The sequence below is a fragment of the Haliotis asinina genome, chromosome 6 (assembly GCF_037392515.1).
Source record: "Haliotis asinina isolate JCU_RB_2024 chromosome 6, JCU_Hal_asi_v2, whole genome shotgun sequence".
NCBI lineage: Eukaryota > Metazoa > Mollusca > Gastropoda > Lepetellida > Haliotidae > Haliotis > Haliotis asinina.
Window position 1 is genome coordinate 5,152,314 of NC_090285.1, and position 21,930 is coordinate 5,174,243.

Below are 21,930 nucleotides of genomic sequence, written 5' to 3' on the forward strand. Positions count from 1 at the left end.
TCATTGTTGATCGAGGGATCTGGTTCTTTTTGGCACAAGAACAATCCTAGATGTCTTTTTTAAAAAAATGGGAACAGTTTGAGTATTTATTGAAATTTGAAATAATGTTTGAAATTTGCATTCTTTCGATACCTCACGAATTCACGTGATATTCACTTGCAGTTATCCATAGGCCGTTTATGAGTCTTTGAACTACCTTCACATTGGTGTAGATTACGCATCTACATGCACAGCCAGTAATGAGGGACACATGTGACTAAAATGTTCGCGTTTACAGATGTCCCATATATTGATAACAGCATGGGGCGAGTCATTTTATGGGTCGTTTAAGAGTCATTAAACAAAACGTGTGTAAGAAATATCTGCTGTCTATAGTTCGATGCAGAACATTAATTGTGTGCATGCGTGAATCAGAGTTTGTCGTGTACAGCTGATATAAATATGGCGCTGTTCATGTTTTCAACGTGTGAACAACATATATACTTTGTTTCTGTACCAGAATCATAATCAGACGTAGCCCAGTCTAATACTTTGTAGATTTACGTCTCTTAAACACGGCAGGTTTGTGCAAGTTAGTTTGTAGGTTGACAAGAACCACACCTGTTTCTTTTCACTAAAATGCTCTACGCCTGAGCTCTGCGTGACTTTACACCTTCCTTCTACAGTAATCTAACACAACGTGATATACGTGGATTGCTGTTAAAAGCGGTTTTAACGTAGTTTATACCTCCATTTATCCCTGAACCTTACCTACAGTGACAAGGTCATGTACTTGTTTAAGTGCCTGACTGTGAGGGTCTGGGTTCGAATCCTAAATAGGACTCAACTCCAGAAAAAGTGATAGAATTACTTTTGTACTTTCATAAGGAAGTGTAATTCCTAATGTAACATATTTTACATTTGTCCACTTTCTAAATGACATTGTGTGATCTTAGCTTTCGGCCGTGGGAGCCGTGCCAGTTAACAGTTATCAGAGAGGTATACAAAGTCCGCAGTCTAGACAACCAGTCGCCCGACTTTCATTTTTGTGTGAGTCGCGGGGGCTGAGCGGGACTTTGCATGCTAACGATTGGATACCTGACTCGGAGAGTGTGGGTTCGAATCCCGTATGGGGCTCAACACAAAAAAGTATTAGAATTTGTACTTTACTAAGAAAGTGTTATCCTAAATATAACATGTTACATTTGACCACTTTCTAAATGGCATTGTGTAATCATAGAAATGGTAGGCTGGTTTGTTGAGTGTTTGTGCCAGTGTCAGACCACCTCCACGATCCAGTGGCTAGTGCATGTACACGGAGGGTCGGGTTCGATCCCTGGCCGTCATACTGAAAGACCAGGGCCTCGTTCCTCAAAGCGATTGTAGCACTAGGACAGTCGTCATTCTGTGTTAAAGTATGGGAGTAATGATCAACAGTCTATGTTAAAGTATGGGATTTACACTCACCTTAGCGTTACGACAGTCGTAAGTCTATGTTAAAGTATGAGTTACGATCACCTTAGCTCTACGACAGTCAGAACATGGTGAGCCTAAACTATACTCTCGATGTCTAATGTGTGTAAAGTTACCATTTAATTGTGATGGGATCTTCAGTAAATCCACATCCAAAGTTTCACATATGTGGGTAATGTAGTTCACGACATATGAGTCACCACAACACATTGGGGTATAATATTAGTAAAATGTCATTTGGTACCCCTTGGATAATGGTATGTCCTCAAGAAATATCATATAAGATATGTTCAGAATGATATAGAATATATCCCTGTCATAATCAACAGCCAAAGATTTGGATTACTTGATTTAGATTTAGACATGGACTGTCACTGACTACACTGCAACATCACCTGTCTGCAGTACTATCATCAGTCGCCACAGCACATCATTACTTGGCTACACCACATCATCACTTGGCTACAGTACATCTTTTGGTTACACTACATCATCACTTGGTCTACTTTCAGCATGACTCGCCAGCAGCACGTCATCACTGAGCAGGAGTAAGCACTCAATCGAAAGCCGTACATGAACACTCCCCTGTCGTAACAATACTGTCCGATCAACATCCTTCGCTTGCAGTACACTCTCGTTAACGTAGTGATTTTATTAAATCAAAACACAAATACTCCAACTGCAAAACATCTCTTTATAAAGCTGAATGCAGCTGATGTTCTAAAGAGTATAAGAAGTGCATGAACAAGCATATCAAGCAATATAAAAATTGATTTTATCAACTGATTCGAGGAAAGCAAAAGCATACGGCTAAAGAACTTTCGAAAATGTTTACAAAAAGTAAAGTCTACAAAAGAAAGGGAGATAAGTCATATGGACCCAAACGCATATGAACCAAATGCGACATTCATCAGATTCGGTAGCCTGATTGGTAAGTATTGTGAATAACAGACTTAACACTTTTTATAAAACATTAACGTATTACATCTTGCCCAGACGGGTTTCACAAATGTCCACTCAACAAATGACAACACCTTTGTTGTGAATATGCTCAACCAATTACTAAAAAGTAGCAAAAGCGTTCGATGATGTTTGGAGGTTTGGGCTACTCAACAATGTAATTAATGGTAGATTTTTAACTCTTGTTCAAATAATGTATGATAATATTAAATCGTTTGTACTGTCCTTACTAATGATAGATGATTCTGCCCCGTAAATGTTTAATGCCAGTGGTTAACTTCTCAGGTAGAATCAATCCTAAAGGGTCAATTTTACCGAAGTTGGAAAGCTGAGATAGACAACAGCCCTGAAGGTTTCTATTACAAATACATTAAAAATCTTTAGAAAATTATCTCCTCCTTCCACCTATGTATATTTACCAGTTTTAAAATACGAAACGTGTAACCATAACGTATATGTTGAAGTTGGCCGTTGCCATGGCATTGATCGTCAAAACAGAACCTGCAGTCTCTGTATCTATAGATCACTTGCTGTAGCAGATAATTTTCATTATTTATTTAAATGCGAAGCTGTTACTGAACAAAGAAATAAATACATTCCCATTAAATGCTTAATATCTTTCCCTAACCTAATAACGTATAAAGCATAAAACTACAAACCCCATACACTGACAACGAGCACTGGGCCGCCGGGCCGCCGATTATATGTCGCTGATCAAATGATCTTCTTGTTCCTATTGTATCGCAACGTTGGTAGGTTGGCTGGTTTGTTTAATTTGTTGTGTATCGCTGCACTCCGCAATATTCCAGCTGTACGGCAGCGGTCTGTAAATAATCGACCAGGCAATCCAGTGATCAACATCATAAGCATCGTTCTACGCAATTGTGATACAATGACCACCCGATCCCATTAGTCGCCCCGTCCGGCAAGCCTGGGTAACTGAAGACCAGTTCTAACACGGATGGTCACGAGTATAGAGAGGATCTAGGCATAGTGTTCTTGTTAACATTGTGATGATCCGAACAGTATTACTTTCGGGGGATAGCTCGTAGTTGGAATTCAGGTGGCGCATTTGTTAAACCCAGTATTCCTTCCAGTGGAGGCTTTACCCCGTTCACTGGGACGAACTTGAACTTCTGAATCATGGTGGTGAGGAAGAGGAAGAGCTCCATCCGGGCCATTGCTTCTCCCAGGCAAATCCTTCGACCTTAAAATATGAAAACAAAAGTTCAGTTCTATTACCGTATGTATGTATGTATGTATGTATGTATGTATGTATGTATGTATGTATGTATGTATGTATGTATGTATGTATGTATGTATGTATGTATGGATGTATGTATGGATGTATGTGTGTATGTGTGTGTGAGAGTGTGTGTGTGTGTGAGTGAGTGTGTGTGTGTGTACGCGCGTGCGCACGTGCGTGTGTATGCATGCACGTATTCATGTATGTATGCACGTACGTGTGTGTGTGTTTTCGTGTGTGTGTGTGTGTGTGTGTGTGTGCATGTGTGTGTGTGTGTCCATGCCACACTATGAAAGGAGCGTATGTGCATGTACTTATGTATGTGCATACAGGTCTGTTGCATACGATATGTAGCTTTTATATGTAACTCACCCAAAGAAAATGGGATAAAATCCTCTCTCTTCTGAATCTTGCCTTCGCCATCAAGGAAACGATCCGGCCGAAAGTTTTGTGGGTCTCCCCATACACCCTTGTCTTGGAGGACTGAATCAAGGTTCAACAGGATTGTGACCCCTTTCGGGAAGGCGTATCCTCGGAACTGTACATCTTGTGGAACTGTGTGAGGGCCAGCAACAGGGGCAATATTGCCGTATCTCAAGGTTTCCATAATGGTGGCCTCAACGTAAGGAAGGTTCGTCTTGTCTTTCATGGATGGTGGTCTGCTCTGACCGACGTTTTCCAGAATCTCCTGGAAGCACTTCTCTTGTACATCCGGGTAGTGTAGGAAGTAGACTAGCGCCCAACGTATTGTGGTGGACGTTGTTTCTGTGCCCGCAGTGAACAGATCAGAAATAGTCTGCGCCAGATTCTCCACTGCCAACATGAATGTAATCTTTAGTTTAAGTTCAAATGACAAATGTAAATTACCCATATAAACACAACACAGAAACACAACAACTACATGCCTCAGGAAATGCAAAAATACTGTAACAGAATTGGCCATGTTTTCACTAAAAGATTCTAAAAGAAAGTTCAGCTTCCCCAGTCAGTCAGATTGACAAAATTCTCGATCAAAGTTAAAATGAAAGGCCAAATATAAAAAGAAATAATATGTGTTAGATATATATATATACCAAATTATATATATATATATAATATATATATATATACCAAATTCATTACACCATTATCTAAAATGATGTATTAGTTATATGTTTGAACAAATAAAGGAAAACAAAAAATTTAAAAGTAAGTATCCAGCGGACCTCTCTGTACATACCATGAACATCTTCAGATTATAAAACACACGTACAGTCTAAAGTCGTTGTTTCTTGCTTCTGTTGGCGACGTCGCATCTCCTTCAAGTACACATGGATGAAGTCGTCCCGATTTTCCTCATCGTGATCCTTTAAGTGATTCTTAATGGAAGGATTAATTAGCAAATTTTTCACAAGATCTATGCTGTCCATTACTTTCCTGAACTTGAATGGGTCACCAGGCAAATATCGCACAAAAGGAAAAACGCTCAGTATTCCAGTTACTGCGCTATATTTAAAAAAATCATCCATTGCTTTCAGAAACTTGACGAAGACAGGGTCGGTATATTCAAAACGTTTTCCAAAGACAATGGAACAGATAATATTTGATACGGCATTCTGCGCTAAACGGTCTATGTGGAAACCTTGGCCTTTCTGTTCTTCTATGGCCAAGACAAACTGTGCGATTTCCTCGTGTATTTTGTCCTCCATGATCATTCTTCCAGCCCCAAACTCTCGCAAAGTGTTGAGAGCAAAGCGCCTCTGTTCATGCCACAAGTCCCCGGAAGATCCGAGTACTCCTGTTTGCAAAATATAGTGAAATAGAATTCAACCCTATGCCGTAGCATAAATGGCACTGTATGTATGTGTATTGGAGACATTTGTAGAACAGTGTTGTATGTGAATCACGTTGTTTCTGTTAAGACTCATTTCGGGACGGCGGTGACCTGGTTACTATATCAAGACTGGGAGACAGGATTATCGAGTAAGGTTCTGGGCTTACTCTGGAATATACCAGTCCAGTGATGTCAGAAGAACTAGAGCAAACTTTTCATGTACACAAAACGGATCTCAGTCTGGTCTTTGCCAACTCACATACTCAGGTGTTTTGCCTATTTTGAATGCTAAAGCACTGTTGCAGCGATGTGAATCTTACCATCAATATCTTTGTAGCTACAGTCAATGTTATTATATTATAGTTATATTGAATTTGTATTGCCACGCTGTTTCATACCGTCATTGTAATTTCTTTGTATAACGAGGTATAACATTGTTCAGGTATATAATGCTGGGAAGGTATGACATTAGTGAGCTGTATTGTACCAACAAGGTATGACATGAATCAGCCGTATAATGCTGAAAAGGTGTGACACGGGTCATTTGTACAGTGCTGCCAAGGTATGACATAGTTCAACTGTATGTTGCTGCCAAGGTATGATGTGGGTCAGCTGTATGTTGCTGCTAAGGTATGACGTGGGTCAACTGTATGTTGCTGCTAAGGTATGACGTGGCTTAGCTGTATGCTGCCGCCAAGGTATGACATGGGTAAGCTGTATGTTGCAGCCAAGGTATGACATTAGGGCAACTGTCTAGCGCTGTGAAGATATGACGTGGGTCAGCTGTATAGTGCTGCCAATGCATGACATGGGTCAGCTGTATGATCCTACCAAGGTATGACAGGAGTCAGCTGTATAGTGCTGCCAAGGTATGACGTGGGTCAGCTGTATGTTGCTGCCAAGGTATGACGTGGGTCAACTGTATGTTGCTGCTAAGGTATGACGTGGCTTTGCTGTATGCTGCCGCCAAGGTATGACATGGGTAAGCTGTATGTTGCAGCCAAGGTATGACATTAGGGCAACTGTCTAGCGCTGTGAAGATATGACGTGGGTCAGCTGTATAGTGCTGCCAAGGTTTGACATAGGTCAGCTGTACGTTAATGCCAAGGTATGTGGGTCAGCTGTATGTTGCTGCCAAGGTATGACATGGGTAAGCTGTATGTTGCTGCCAAGGTATGACATGGGTCAGCTGTAAAGTGCTGTGAAGGTATGATATGGGTCAGCTGTACTTTGCTGCCAAGGTATGACATGGGTGAACTGTATGTCGCTGCGAAGGTATGACATGGGTCAACTGGAAAGTGTTGTGAAGGTATGACATGGGTCAGCTGTATAGTGCTGCCGAAGTATGACATGGGTCAACTGTATAGTGCTGTAGAGGTATATATGACCTGAGTCGGCTGTTTAGTGTTGCTGTGCGTTGATGGTATGCACGTGCTAAATGCCTATGATGGTATGGAAATACATAAAGGTAACAACGGGCGTAAACATGGCTTCTAAATGTTTATCATAGTAAAGCCTATTCACTGGATAAAAGAGTTATGTCCAGAACATTTCACATCTGTCAAAATTTAATAATTTCGTATCTCTGTGATTATTGATGGTAGATGTTAAATTCACACTACAACGTCACACGTCTCTAAAAATCAAGATTACAGTTCAATATATCGCAACTTGTGACCGAGGCTGGTTCGGGTAACACCGAAAACACAGCATTCGACAGTTCTTGATGTACGGAGCCATCGTGTACATTCCATACACGGCAAGTCTCGCCTGTATGGAAGCTGTTCGTCTCCAAGTTTCAATTATCGAGTTTAGGCAAGTCGCAAGGATAATGAGTCTTTTATCGAATCAGTAGGAGTGAGTGAGTCAATATTTAACGTCACATCGGCAAAGTCTCAGCCATATCGTGACGAGTCATCAGTAGGAAGCTTGTATCAAATATATATAGCATAGACCAAAATACTATCGAAAACGCGTGACATTGTGCCGTTAAACACTCTGTTTTTGTCGTTCAGATGCCCTCTGTAAACCTACTATATCGAATTTTCACTTTCACCATCAATGCAGTACAAAAAGGTAAATGACACAACCAAACACAAATTGCTTACGATGGTTTTAGCAATGACGATTATTGGCACTATTAACGTTTTCATTATGGCTGCCGTGGCTGTCATGGTCCAATGGTTAGAGCCACTCTTAAAACACCTTTAGTTCAGTTAAAATTTGAAGAAAACGCACCTTTTCTCCTTGCGAAGAAATCAGTCAAAAATGTGTGTGGCCTGTCAGAGAAGACGTCGGCGTTCTTGACTATGGCTTCTTTAAGGACGTTGTAGCCATTGAGGACGATGACAGGCTTGTGAAAGACATACAGACTGAAAATGTCGCCATACTTCTGTCGAAGGTTCTTAAACAAAACACGGGAATCAGTCTCCATTGACAGGGCGTTCCCCAGGAACGGAAGGAGAGGGGGACCAGGGGGAAGTCCAGTGGCGCGCCTCGTTGACAGCCATAACACTGTCAGCACCACGACCAGAAATAAGGCAACTGTTGTAAATCCAAAATCCCACATGATGATTGTGCGCTGGCTTCCAACCTGTGTGAAAGCTGACTGGAGAGAGCGAGACTAAGTACAGCTGTCGAGTGGCACATTACCACGACTGTCTGATTTAAAAGGACGCCCCTTATCAATGTTTGCAGAGTGAGTCAACCAATCAGCGTATATGTCGTGCACATGCCTTGTACATGTGGGGTTCTTGAGAGGCATTGAGAAGTCTTGTGCATGTGTCAAGAGGCCAAGGTCTGACTCCCAGTTACGGATAGGTGCAACACACCGTCAGTGTATGTATTTACCTTCCAACTAAATGAAATAAACACTGTGGTTGTTTGTTTCATAAAGTAAGCTCAGTAGTGAATTCTAGAAGCCTTAAATTTGTTTACGCTTCCAAATTAAGTTGGTTATCGTTTCAGCTTCACACTGAAAAAAGAGCATACGTTTCTATATGTATAGTAGCTGTTATATAAAAATGAGTTAGTTAAAGAACATTCAGTGAATAGTTCCGACTTTGAGTCATTTCAATTTGATACCTTATGTTTTATGAAGTGCTTTTATAATTCAGTTCTTTTTATGTTTAAATTTAAGGTGAATGTCCTTTTCATTCGGGATTAACTAGAGACACTTTGCACATGTTTGTTGACAACAACCTGGATTAACTGTGTAAAAGCTGTGTATTTGTCTTTTTTGTATACACTTTTAGCACACAGATGTCCATTATACTGATAACATTATGGGGCGGGGTATTTAAAGGATCAGTTAGGCGTTCATGTATAAATCGTGTGTAATAACTGCTATCTTTACTTTGATGAATTTGCTCAAACTTTGACCTATAGATGTCCCATATACTGACAACAATGTGCCACGGATCATTTTATAGGCCGTTAAGGAGTGTGTATAACAACTGCTTCATATACATCGTCTACAGCCGATGTAAATACAGGACGTTCATTTTCTCATGTGTGTACAATGTACTTTGTTTCTGTGATAGTATCATAATGACATGTGATCCAGTCGTCTAAGTTGCAGCTATTCGCGGTGTAGAGTTGCGTCCCTTGAGCACACCTATGAAACCTATGAGTGTTGTTTCGGATCCTGGTTTGTCATAAGTTCGTTTCTAGGTTTGTCGCCACCACGTTTCTTTCACCACAATGGTAAAGTTTGAGCCCTCCTACATTGATTGATCTAACGACGTGATGTAAGCGGAATACTGTTAAAAGCGGCTTTAACTAATTAGCTCATAACTCAAATTTCCTCTGAACCTAAGCTGCAGTGCGTTGTGCAGCTTTACACAGGTTGTACACTCCGCAAGACCCGTGCTTTTGTCATGATCCCCCCCCCCCTTGGAAGGAACTACTCCACCCCACTGGGCACCCAAGTTGGCAATCAACTCATTTAGTGGGTATAACTACATTGTTGGCATTGTGGGTATTTGGTTCTGTGGAGGTCAGAGGGTAGCAGAGAGGGAAGGAAATGAAGTTAGTTATAATAGTAATATAGTAATAGTCCGCTTATATGGAGCTCATATCCAGGCACATTGCTTGCTCACGGCACAATGTACATTACTGTCCTCCAGTCAAAGGCTGTTAAAAGGACGCTATCATACTTCCCTATGCTTCTTCAGCTCACTGGGGATCATACAGCTATGCTGTCTCGTAGACACAATGAACTGAACACTCAGAGTTCCAGCACATCCTCACGGGCACCCATTTTACAGCTGGGTGAACTGAGACAATGTGCATCTTTAAACCTTGTCTACGAATGCTACGCAAGTGTGCCCACCTTGGGACCTGAACCTAGGTGCCTCCACCGGGGAGGAGACCCGTGTAGGTCCCGGGGTAGAATAGGTCTTCTGCAACCCATGCTTGCAACAAAAGGCGACTATGCTTGTCGTAGGAGGTGACTAACGGGATTGCGTTGTGGGGCTCGCTGACTTGGTTGACACATCATCGGTTCCCAAATGCAAAGGTCGATGCTCATGCTATTGATCACCGGATTGTCTGGTCTTACTCTTGATTATTTACAGGCCGTCGCCATATAGCTGGAATATTGCTCAGTGCGGCATGTAAAGAAACGCATTCATTTACACTATCCACACTATTACACTATATAAATATCCACGTAAGACTGGACTTAATGCTACATATTCAATACATAGTCGTTATTCTTGAAGTGGATTAACGGTCTGACGTGGCCCTGTGTGTGTTGTATTTACATGACATAATAAAATCTGTTCATGTTAAGATGTAGAGATCAACACTGTAACACATTTTTGTACACAAGCACAACCCTAACACTGTGAAAGATTTGGGCTTTACAGGAATTCTGAATTATAGACGTTTCTAGGTTCATTTTGAGAAACAGTGCCCCTGTAAAGAAAGTGGCACTCATACGTCTGTTGGTCTCAACCAAAAAGCCTGAAAAGGAAGACTAGTTAAAACAGTCCTCCCTGAATGGGGTACGTTTCCACTTATGTCGTAATATGATCAGTTCCGTGCAGAAAGTCACGAAAGATTCGGCTTCAGAAAGTATTACGCCTTGTAAGTGTCTTATTGATCGAAAGCTTCATTTCATCGTTCCCTGAATACTTAGAGGGGTGTTCATGATATCAACCACTGGATTGTTTGGTCCAGACGACGTTTTTCATAGACTATTGTTGTACAGCTGGAACATTTCTTGAGCGTGTCCTTCAATAACAGGGAAACAAGTGCGTCAGTGTCTAAGGTGTCGTTGGAGGAAACTTGTATTTCTCACAAGCAAGTAAACTCATTAGTGTATGAGCGAGTTGGGTTTTACGCCGCCTTTAGCAATATTCAAGCACTATTATGGCGGGAGACTCTAGAAATGGATCGAAACGTGGCCTCCAACATGACAAGCCAATGCTTTAACCATAGGGCTACCACGCCGCCCCGACGATCTCATTAAGAGACGGCAACCTATTATTGTTATATAAAATCAATATTCGTGATCATTCGCCATGACACTATTATGAGAGACTCATCTTTCCCAAGGTAAATTCCGATAAGACGTTTCACGCTAATGTTCTATTTACTGCACTATGACCAGTGCACCGTCAGCTCAGGGCTTTTGTGTCTAGCTACAGTGCATTCAGGGACTTGACTGGCGGGGCCCAGTGTGTCACAATGCTCGGTGCAGAGATGTAACTACTCACACATCCGTGGTGGGTAATCAAAAGCCATCAGTGCAGCACATATGAATTACTCCATCCGCGTGAGATGTCTGTATTATTCTACCGCATAACAGATTCAGATGCATGGACCTTATTGTACGGTCCATTTTGGAAATGTCTCTTCAGTTTTATGCGTAACCAAACTTAGTTTTCCAGAAGGCTGTATCGAATGATTATCATACCACGCGGTGTGGGGCAGGAGGAAAGGCAACCATTGTACAGCATTCCGGTTGATGCTTGCAGAAACAGATGACTGTTTGTGAAAACGAATACACAAGAGAAACCTGTTTTACATGTCTAACGTCGAAGATGAAACTGATCATTGGGGTATAACTGTGTTCCAAATGTCATGTTTAATGCTGATTTTGGTAGGACAACTGTTCCAATGAATGAGAAAGTTCGAATTCCAATCTTATATCCTGCTTAGGTTAGTTGTGTCTGGGTGAATTGCCCCCTTATCCCCTATTGTCACACCAGTCATATGCTTAGGGTGGATGGACCCTCACTCTTTGTCATTACTTCATACACTGATGCACATTGTGAAATCGGTTACCACATGTTATAGTCAGATTGTGAAACCAGTTATTTCGTGAAATGACTAAGAGGGCCAGCCATTTCATGTCATTTTGTTTAACAACAACCAATACACAGCTATTGTCTGGTGTGGCTACTTTCGACATTGCAAGTGTCAAAGTGTCAAAATGACGCTCGCGTGAATTTGCACCTGTAACAGAAGACTGATGTTAATGTATGGTAACTAAAAACGTCAACGAAAATAAAGAAACTGCCCATTATATTTTAGTTAAACAAAGGACGAGTCATTAAAACAGTGAATATTTGAATATGTAACAACCAATACACAGTTATTGTCTGGTGTGGCTGCTTTCGACATTGCAAGTGTCAAAGTTTCAAAATGACGCAAAATGGCTGGCCCTCATAGTCATTTCAAGAAATTACTGATGTCACAATCTGACTCAACTAGTACATGTATAATATCAAGGGTGCGTTCTCTGCATGATACAACAGGTCGTTTAGATAAGTAGGTGTTATACACAGAATAGGCTGTTTTCCAAGTGTGTTTTATATTGTTTTTGTCGTTGTATACAACAAATTGGTTGTAATCTACTTGATAAAGAGAGCAGTTGTGCATTTAGTATGGTGGCTGAATAGGGCCTTAAATTTGCAGGCGAGAAAGCGATATCGCGAGACGAGAATACAATGTCGCGAGACGAGAAAGTGATAATACGAGACCAGACAGTGATAACGCGAGACGAGAAAGTGATAACGCGAGACGAGAAAGTGATAACGCGAGACGAGAAAGCAATAGCACGAGACGAGAAAGCAATATGATTGCGTGAGAAAGCGATAGAGCGAGAGAGCGATATTACGCACATAAGCGATATTACGCTATTAAATGCTTTTTAGTAATGTTCTTGTAGGTGAATAGCATTGTTTAATTTGCCGTTTAGAAAATATCTAAGATAGATGTAGACTTTCCTGTGGCATACTATTTGAACGTATGCAAAAGTCATATCGTAGAATACCGGAAACATTCATTTTGTGAAGTGACTAAAGGAATTAAATATTTGATGCCATCACTGAATTGGAATTGTCTCAACCAGCTTTATGACACCAAACAATTCAAAATATGATGTGTTACCAATGTGTCGGAAGTGTCAAATGAAAGAGAGGGACCAATCACAAAATGGCATTGTGATAGCACTAACGCAGCCTAATACAGTATATTCAACCACATTCAAGCCATCATCCTAAAATAAAATCACTGCAACAACCGTCATTAAGTGAGTGAGTTGGGATTTATGTTGCTCTTAGCAATAATCCAGCAAATTGGAGTCATTTATGTTTATGTCACTTTATTGTATTTCATGGTTATCATCAATACAGCTCTACCTTCTATGAGTTATTGAAGATGATTAATATTTAATAACTGACGATATTGACGTATATGAACCCAAATCGCTATTAAACCAAGGAACGAAAGAGGCGCACGTGACAGTAAAACACCTTGGTACCTAAATGTAGAAACAGAACCATACCACAGTCAGTGGTCTAACCTTGGCAAATGAAAGGATGCAGTCAAACATCCGTCCAATCAAAGCTGAAACTAGTACGCAGGTAAACGCTGGTATAACTGACCATAGTGAACTTCGAGTGGCATTTAGGAGTTGATGTGTTGGACAATGAGGAAAGTTCTGTGGATATGCAGCTTCTTTATTATAATATAAGCGACGTTTGAGCATTTGAACAAGCCAACAGGTACAAATGTCTAGTATAAGTCTTGGTGTAGACAGTCATCAAACACGTGATGTACAATACTTCAGGAAAGATTTATATGCATGAGTAAAGTTTGTTCAGTAAGTTTACTCATTAACAATGATGCATGATGAAGCCAAGCGCCCATGTGAATAACAACCCTTTGCTCTGTAGCACTTTTATCTCATATCATACATATCATCACTAAAAGTATGTTATGAATATATCATTGAGACAGTTTAAATGACATTTTTTTGTCGAGAGTTGATGTGTAAAAAATATTTGACCGCCATTGTAACATATGCGTACACAGTGATTTTCCAATCTCTGTATACATGTAGTATACATATCGTGGTCGTGTAGGGTTTGATCAGCTGATTGGTGACGCGTGTATTCAGTTAACCTTTTTCAGTCTGTAACATTTTCGTTGTCAGACGAAACTTGAAACTCGTTCAATATTTGTAATTATCTACCTATATTATCTTGGTTATGATTTGGTCAACCCCTGTCAAAACGATTCGAATTTAACAAGAAACAATAGGTGACATTCACTGGGTTGCAGACGAATAAATCCTCCTTCACATCTACAAAACACTTATCATGTTTACACTGGGCTGCGTCGCACCCCTCCTCTGTACCCTGCCAATTATGATTAACTACACTCCCAGCAATAGAAGGCCCTTAAAATAGTAAAAGGGGCAAAAACTCCCGACTTTTTCTTTGCTATTTCTTCATCTAATGTTCATTAATACACCCATATCAATATGCCAGTTTTACATTTTACAGGAGTTTCATGATATAGTGCTTTATTTCCAAAGTGATGATTATATTACGTTTTTGTTTAACCCACCTACCACGTCGATGAATTGTGGCACTGTCTCAAGCGTATAGTCTGGAGATAGGGAGGGACAGTTTGTTTAAGTATTACTTACGTACAACAATATTATGGACAACAATAACGGTATTATGTCATAAACATTTGGAACAATACCTTTTCACCACATATTTGTAGAAATATATATGTTTGAAATATGTACGCGTAAAAAGGTACTGATAAAAGGTACAGGGTGTATAACATTCCATCACTGAAACAATAAAGCCCAACGTCGAGAGAGAATATGATAGAGGATTTTGCCAACATTAACACCGCACTCGGCACTATTTCACCTGTATGGCGGCGTCCTGTAAATAATTGAGTATGAACAAGACAATCCAGTGATCAACATCATGAGCATCGATGTACGTGATTGGGTTACTATGACATGAGCCTGACCACCCGATCCTGTTGGTCACCTTGTTACCGCAGTAACACGGGGAGTAGGGAATATACTGGTTGTTAAGACTTTGCGGGGTATTGTCTCATTTTCTGATACTTGTCTTTATGGCGTGATGGCAAATGTGTAGCTTTAGCCCAAGGAATAAAAAGTACTAGTAACATACCTAATGAGAAATACTTCTGTATTGGTGGAACAGGATATTACGGAGTAAATTCTTATTCCTTCACCAGGTGCATGAAGAGACTAGGAAAAGCTATATACGAACATTTGAAACAATTGTGCCAAGATAACAAGGCAAGACTGCAGTTAATTAGCGCAAAATTGGTGGGGTGGATGGGCAAATGGAAAGCAGGGATTGTTTATCTAGGCATGAGTGATGAGATAACAATGGTGACATTTAAGAAGGGAAATGACAAGAAAGAAATGTAAGCCAGGAATTAATCCTGGCATAATTAGTGATTTAACAATAATGGTTGTTATCCTTTTCACAGGCTTTAAAAACACTCATTCATTTCAGCTGAAACACTAACGGTTTCTTGCGTTACTGTTGGAGTATTGTCCGGACAAGTTAAAAGATTAATTACAAAAATGCCACAGCCGACTAGAACAAATGGCGATTGAGCTTGAGCTTCCTGTTGGATTAGGTCATACGCAGACATGTGCAGACAGGGCAGAATTAAGGTAAATATCGCTTTCTCACTTTATTGCTCTATCGCTTTCTCGCCTCGTTATATTGCTTGTTTGCCTTGTTATATCGCTTTCTCACTTTGTTATATCGTTTTCTCGCTCTATCACTTTATCGTTTTCTTGTCTCGTGCTATCGCTTTTTCGTCGTGTGATCTCGCTCTCTCGCTTCCAAATTTTAAGCCGAGAAAACGATGGCCCTAATCAGCTACCATACCAACACCAGGACGTGTCTCCGCAGTTTGGCACATTGAATCACATTGCGTAATAGAACAAAGGTTATTTTATAGGCCGGTTAAATGTCATGGTGGCCACAGGGAACGCCACACTTAAAAAAGTACCATACCTTTGTTTTGTTAACATATGACAACATTAATCATTTTATGTATATTTTGTTCTTTAATCTTGCATTCTCTGCTTTTATTGCAGATTGTATTATCAGCTACCAACTAAGAAGTGTGTAAAATGTTTTGTTTTGTCTCGAATGCATGGGATACTCACATTCAGATTTGGATGTCCTATATGCTGGAGACGTTTTTATAGGTCGTTTATGAGTCTTTAAACTACCTTCACATTGGTGTAGATTACGTATCTACATGCACAGCCAGTAATGGGGGACACATATGACTAAAATGCTCGCGTTTACGGATGTCCCATATACTGACAACAGCGTGGAGCGATTGATTTTATGGGTCGTTTAAGAGCCATTAAACAAAGCGTGTGCAAGAAATATCTGCTGTCTATAGTTCGATGCAGAACATTAATTGGGTGCATGCATGAATCAGAGTTTCTCGTGTACAGCTGATATAAATATGACTCTGTTCATGTTTTCAACGTGTAAACAACATATATACTTTGTTGTTGTGCTAGAATCATAATCAGACGCGGTCCAGTCTAATACTTTGTAGATTTGTGTCTCTTAAACACAACAGGTTTGCACAAGTTCGTTTGTAGGTTTACAAGAACTACACCTGTCTCTTTTCACCAAAATGCTCTAAGCCTGAGCTCTGCGTGACTTTACAGCTTCCTTCTACAGTAATCTAACACAACGTGATATACGTGGATTACTGTTAGAAGCGGTTTTAACGTAGTTTATCCCTGAACCTTACCTACAGTAGTGACATGTTCATGTACTTGTTTAAGTGCCTGACTGTGAGGGTGTGGGTTCGAATCCTAAATAGGTCTCAACTCCAGAAAAAGTGATAGAATTACTTTTGTACTTTCATAAGGAAGTGTAATTCCTAATGTAACATATTTTACATTTGTCCACTTTCTAAATGACATTGTGTGATCATAGCTTTCGGTCGTGGGAGCCGTGCCAGTTAACAGTTATCAGAGAGATACACAAAGTCCGCAGTCTAGACAACCAGTCGTCCGACTTTCATTTTTGTGTGAGTCGCGGGGGCTGAGCGGGTCAGGTGGCTTTGCATGCTAACGATTGGATACTTGACTCGGAGAGTGTGGGTTCGAATCCCGTATGGGGCTCAACACAAAAAGTATTAGAATTTGTACTTTACTAGGAAAGTGTTATCCTAAATATAACTGACCACTTTCTAAATGGCATTGTGTAATCATAGAAATGGTAGGCTGGTTTGTTGAGTGTTAATGCCAGTGTCAGACTGCCTCCACGATCCAGTGGCTAGTGCATGTACACGGAGGGTCGGGTTCGATCCCTGGCCGTCATACTGAAAGACCAGAGCCTCGGTCCTCAAAGCGATTGTAGCGCTAGGAGTCATAAGTCTATGTTAAAGTATGGGAGTTACGATCATCTTAGTTCTACGACAGTCGTACGAGGGGATGTCAAAAAGTAGTGAGCCTAAACTCTATTCTCAATGTCTAATGTGTGTAAAGTTACCATTTCATTGTGAAGGAATCTTTAGTAAAGCCACATCCAAAGTTTGACATATGTGGGTAATGTAGTTCACGAGATTTGAGTTACCACAACACATTGGGGTATAATATTTGTAAAATAATTGCAGAAAACGAAAACAACATGTTATTTGGTACCCCTTGGATAATGGTATGTCCTCAAGTAATATCATATACCCCGTCGTAATCAACAGCCAAAGATTTGGATTACTTGATTTAGATTTAGACATGGACTGTCATTGACTACACTGCAACATCACCTGTCTACAGTACTATCATCGGTCGCCACAGCACATCATCACTTGGCTACAGTACATCATCACTTGGCTACAGTACATCATCACTTGGCTAAAGTACATCATCACTTGGCTACAGTACATCATCACTTGGCTACAGCACATCATCACCTGGCTACAGCACACCATCACCTGTCTACAGTAAAATCATCACTTGGCTACAGCACATCATCACTTTCCTACAACACGTTATCACCTGGCTACAGGACATCATCACCTGGCTACAGTACATCATGACTTGGCTAAAGAACATCATCAATTGGCTAAATTACATCATCAATTGGCTACAGTACATCATCAATTGGCTGCAGCACATCATCACTTGGCTACAGTACATCATCACTTGGCTACAGTACATCATCACTTGGCTACAGTACATCATCACTTGGCTACAGTACATCATCACTTGGCTACAGCACATCATCGCTTGGCTACAGCACATCATCACTTGGCTACAGTACATCTTTTGGTTACACTACATCATCACTTGGCCTAGGTTCAGCATGACTCGGCAGCAGCACGTCATCACTCAGCAGGAGTAAGCACTCAATCGAAAGCCGTACATGAACACTCCCCTGTCGTAACAATACTGTCCGATCAACACCCTTCGCTTGCAGTACACTCACGTTAACGTAGTGATTTTCATTTATCAAAACACACATACTCCAATTGCAAAACATCTCTTTACGTGTTCTAAAGAGTGTAAGAAGTGCATGAACATATCAAGCAGTATAAAAAATATATCAACCGATTACTGGAAGGCAAAAAGATAAGGCTAAAGAACTTTCGAAAATGTTTACACAAAGTAAAGTCTACAAACTAAAGGGAGATAAATCATATGGAGCCAAACTCATATGAACCAAATGCGACATTCATCAGATTCGGTAACCTGATTGGTAAGTATTGTGAATAACAGACTTAACACTTTTTATAAAACATTAACGTATTACATCTTGCCCAGACGAGTTTCACAAATGTCCACTCAACAAAAGATAACACCTTTGTTATGAATATGCTCAACTAAAAACTAGCAAAAGCGTTCGATAATGTATGGAGGGTTGGGCTACTCAACAGTGTAATTAATGGTAGATTTTTAACTCTTGTTCAAATAATGTATGATAATATGAAATCGTTTGTACTATCCTTACTAATGATAGATGTACATCTGTGAGTCTTTGTAGCTTCCCAGATATTGATATGAACCAATGTATTTCATTTATGATACTACTGTATGTAGATGTCACTGTCCTTTTTTGATGATTCTGTCCCTGGGTGGGGTGTACGATTTATATATATATATATTAGTCGCTCAAAGGGTAATCTGTTACAGGTATGAGCTATATTATGTTGGAACAACTCCAAAAATCATCAAAGTTGATTTAGATAATTATGCACTTATCCAAGGCGCTATCCAATGTTTAATGCCAGTGGTTAACTTCTCAGGTAGAATCAATCCTAGAGAGTCAATTTTACCGAAGTTGGAAAGCTGAGATAGACAACAGCCCTGAAGGTTTCTATTACAGATACATTAAAAATCTTTAGAAAATTATCTCCTTCTTCCACCTATGTATATTTACCAGTTTTAAAATACGAAACGTGTAACCATAACGTATATGTTGAAGTTGGCCGTTGCCATGGCATTGATCGTCAAAACAGAACCTGCAGTCTCTGTAGATCACTTGCTGTAGCAGATAATTTTCATTATTTATTTAAATGCGAAGCTGTTACTGAACAAAGAAATAAATACATTCCCATTAAATGCTTAATATCTTTCCCTAACCTAATAACGTATAAAGCATATTCATGAAGCAAAACCTGGAGCAGTAAAAAAGATATAGCAAACTACCTAAACCTAGTTGCTAAAAAGTGAGAAGAAACTGAATGATATATGTCGTATTTATGTTGTAAAACTATGCTTGTACTTTCTGCCATCTTGCCTTTATGTATATGTATTGTGTGTGTTCATAATGTTTCTCTTGGACCACCAGCAGTGTGTTCTTGATATTAAGAGAGCTTGAGAATACTCTTAGTTATCGTAACATAATGGATCATGGATGATTCCAGAAAGCTAAAAATTTATCGGAAAGGTTCCAGTTGGAAAAAGGACAGATAATTAATGAAGGCCACATTGGCCTGCAAACGTTTAAAACTACTAGCCCCATACACTGACAACGAACTCTCATTACCGCCGGGCCGGCGATTATATGTCGCTGATCAAATGATCTTCTTGTTCCTATTGTATCGCAACGTTGGTAGATTGGTAGGTTGGCTGGTTTGTTTAATTTGTTGTGTATCGCTGCACTCCGCAATATTCCAGCTGTACGGCAGCGGTCTGTAAATAATCGACCAGACAATCCAGTGATCAACATCATAAGCATCGTTCCACGCAGTTGTGATACAATGACCACCCGATCCCATTAGACACCCCGTCAGGCAAACCTGGGTAACTGAAGACCAGTTCTAACACGGATGGTCACGAGTATAGAGAGGATCTAGGCATAGTGTTCTTGTTAACATTGTGATGATCCGAACAGTATTACTTTCGGGGGATAGCTCGTAGTTGGAATTCAGGTGGCGCATTTGTTAAACCCAGTATTCCTTCCAGTGGAGGCTTAACCCCGTTTACTGGGACGAACTTGAACTTCTGAATCATGGTGGTGAGGAAGAGGAAGAGCTCCATCCGGGCCATTGCTTCTCCCAGGCAAATCCTTCGACCTTAAAATATGAAAACAAAAGTTCAGTTCTATTACCGTATGTATGTATGTATGTATGTATGTATGTATGTATGTATGTATGTATTTATGTATGTATGTATGTATGTATGTATGTATGTATGTATGTATGTATGTATGTATGTATGTATGTATGTATGTATGTATGTATGAATGTATGTATGTATGTATGTATGTATGTATGTATGCGTGTGTGTGTGCGTGCGTGCGTGCGTGCGTGCACGTATTCATGTATGTATGCACGTACGTGTGTGTGTGTTTGTGTGTGTGTGTGTGTGTGTCCATGCCACTCTATGAAAGGAGCGTATGTGCATGTACTTATGTATGTGCATACAGGTCTGTTGCATACGCTATGTAGCGTTTATAAGTAACTCAAAGAAAATGGGATAAAATCATACATGTATATATACATCCAGTGCTTTCAGAAACTTGACGAAGACAGGGTCGGTATATTCAAAACGTTTGCCAAAGACAATGGAACAGACAATGGAACGGCATTCTGCGCTAAACGCTCTATGTGGAAACCTTGGCCTGTCTGTTTCTCCAGGGCTAAGACAAACTGTGCAATTTCCTCGTGTATTTTGTCCTCCATGATCGTTCTTCCAGCCCCAAACTCTCGCAAAATGTTGAGAGCAAAGCGCCTTTGTTCATGCCACAAGTCCCCGGAAGATGCGACTACTCCTGTTTGCAAAATATAGTGAAATAGAATTCAACCCTATGCCGTAGCATAAATGGCACTGTATGTATGTATATTGGAGACATTTGTAGAACAGTGTTGTATGTGAATCACGTTGTTTCTGTTAAGACTCATTTCAGGACGGCGGTGACCTGGTTTCTATATTAAGACTGGGAGAAAGGATTGTAGAGTAAGGTTCTGGGCCTACTCTGGAATATACCAGTGATGTCAGAGGAACTGGAGGGGGATCTGAATCTGGTCTTTGCCAACTCACATACTCACATATTGCAGCGACGTGAATCTTACCATCAACATCTTTGTAGCCACAGTCAATTCTATTATATTAAGTTATATTGCATTTGTATTGCCACGCTGTTTCATACCATCATTGTAATTTCTTTGTATAACTGGGTATAACATTGTTCAGGTATATAATGCTGGAAAGGTGTGACATTAGTGAGCTGTATTGTACCAACAAGGTATGACATGGGTCAGCGGTATAGTGCTGCGAAGGTATTAAGTGGGTCAACTGTATGTTGCTGCCAAGGCACGGTATGGGTCAGCTGTGTGTTGCTGCCAAGGTATGAAGTGGGTCAGCTGTATAGTGCTGCCAAGGTATGACATAGGTCAGTTGTATGTTGCTGCCAAGGTATGAAGTGGGTCAGCTGTATGTTGCAGCCAAGGTACGACGTGGGTCAGCTGTATAGTGCTACGATCGTTTAAATTCCATACACAGCAAGTCTCGAGTTTAGGCAAGTTGCAGGGATAATGAGTCTTTTATTGCATCAGTAGGAAGCTTGTATCAAATGTATATAGCACAGACCAAAATACTATCGAAAAAGCGTGACATCGTGCCGTTAAACACTCGTTTTTTCGTTCAGATGCCCTCTGTAAACCTACTATATGGAAT

The 21,930-nt window shown here is 40.3% G+C and overlaps 1 protein-coding gene across 1 annotated transcript; it reads right to left on the reverse strand.

Annotated features, from left to right (window-relative positions):
* Window positions 1–2,131: 2,131 nt before the first annotated feature.
* On the reverse strand, window positions 2,132–8,157 carry LOC137287325 (cytochrome P450 2U1-like). Its single transcript, XM_067819570.1, has 4 exons — window positions 7,710–8,157; window positions 4,911–5,435; window positions 4,031–4,471; window positions 2,132–3,619 (listed from the first exon to the last, which is right to left on the reverse strand). Exons 1-4 carry the CDS (start codon window positions 8,038–8,040, stop codon window positions 3,441–3,443), a joined length of 1,476 nt encoding a protein of 491 aa, XP_067675671.1. The 5' UTR covers window positions 8,041–8,157; the 3' UTR covers window positions 2,132–3,440.
* Between the last annotated feature and the right edge of the window lie 13,773 nt (window positions 8,158–21,930).

What these genes read in the sequence shown, in the direction of transcription:
- LOC137287325 (XM_067819570.1), bottom strand. Translation starts at nt 8,040, where the DNA reads ATGTGGGATTTTGGATTTACAACAGTTGCCTTATTTCTGGTCGTGGTG. An exon ending in AGAAACAACGACTTTAGACT is followed by an intron (nt 4,472 to 4,910) that starts GTACGTGTGTTT and finishes TCATGTTGGCAG; the next exon opens with TGGAGAATCTGGCGCAGACT. An exon ending in TTTTATCCCATTTTCTTTGG is followed by an intron (nt 3,620 to 4,030) that starts GTGAGTTACATA and finishes TCATATTTTAAG; the next exon opens with GTCGAAGGATTTGCCTGGGA.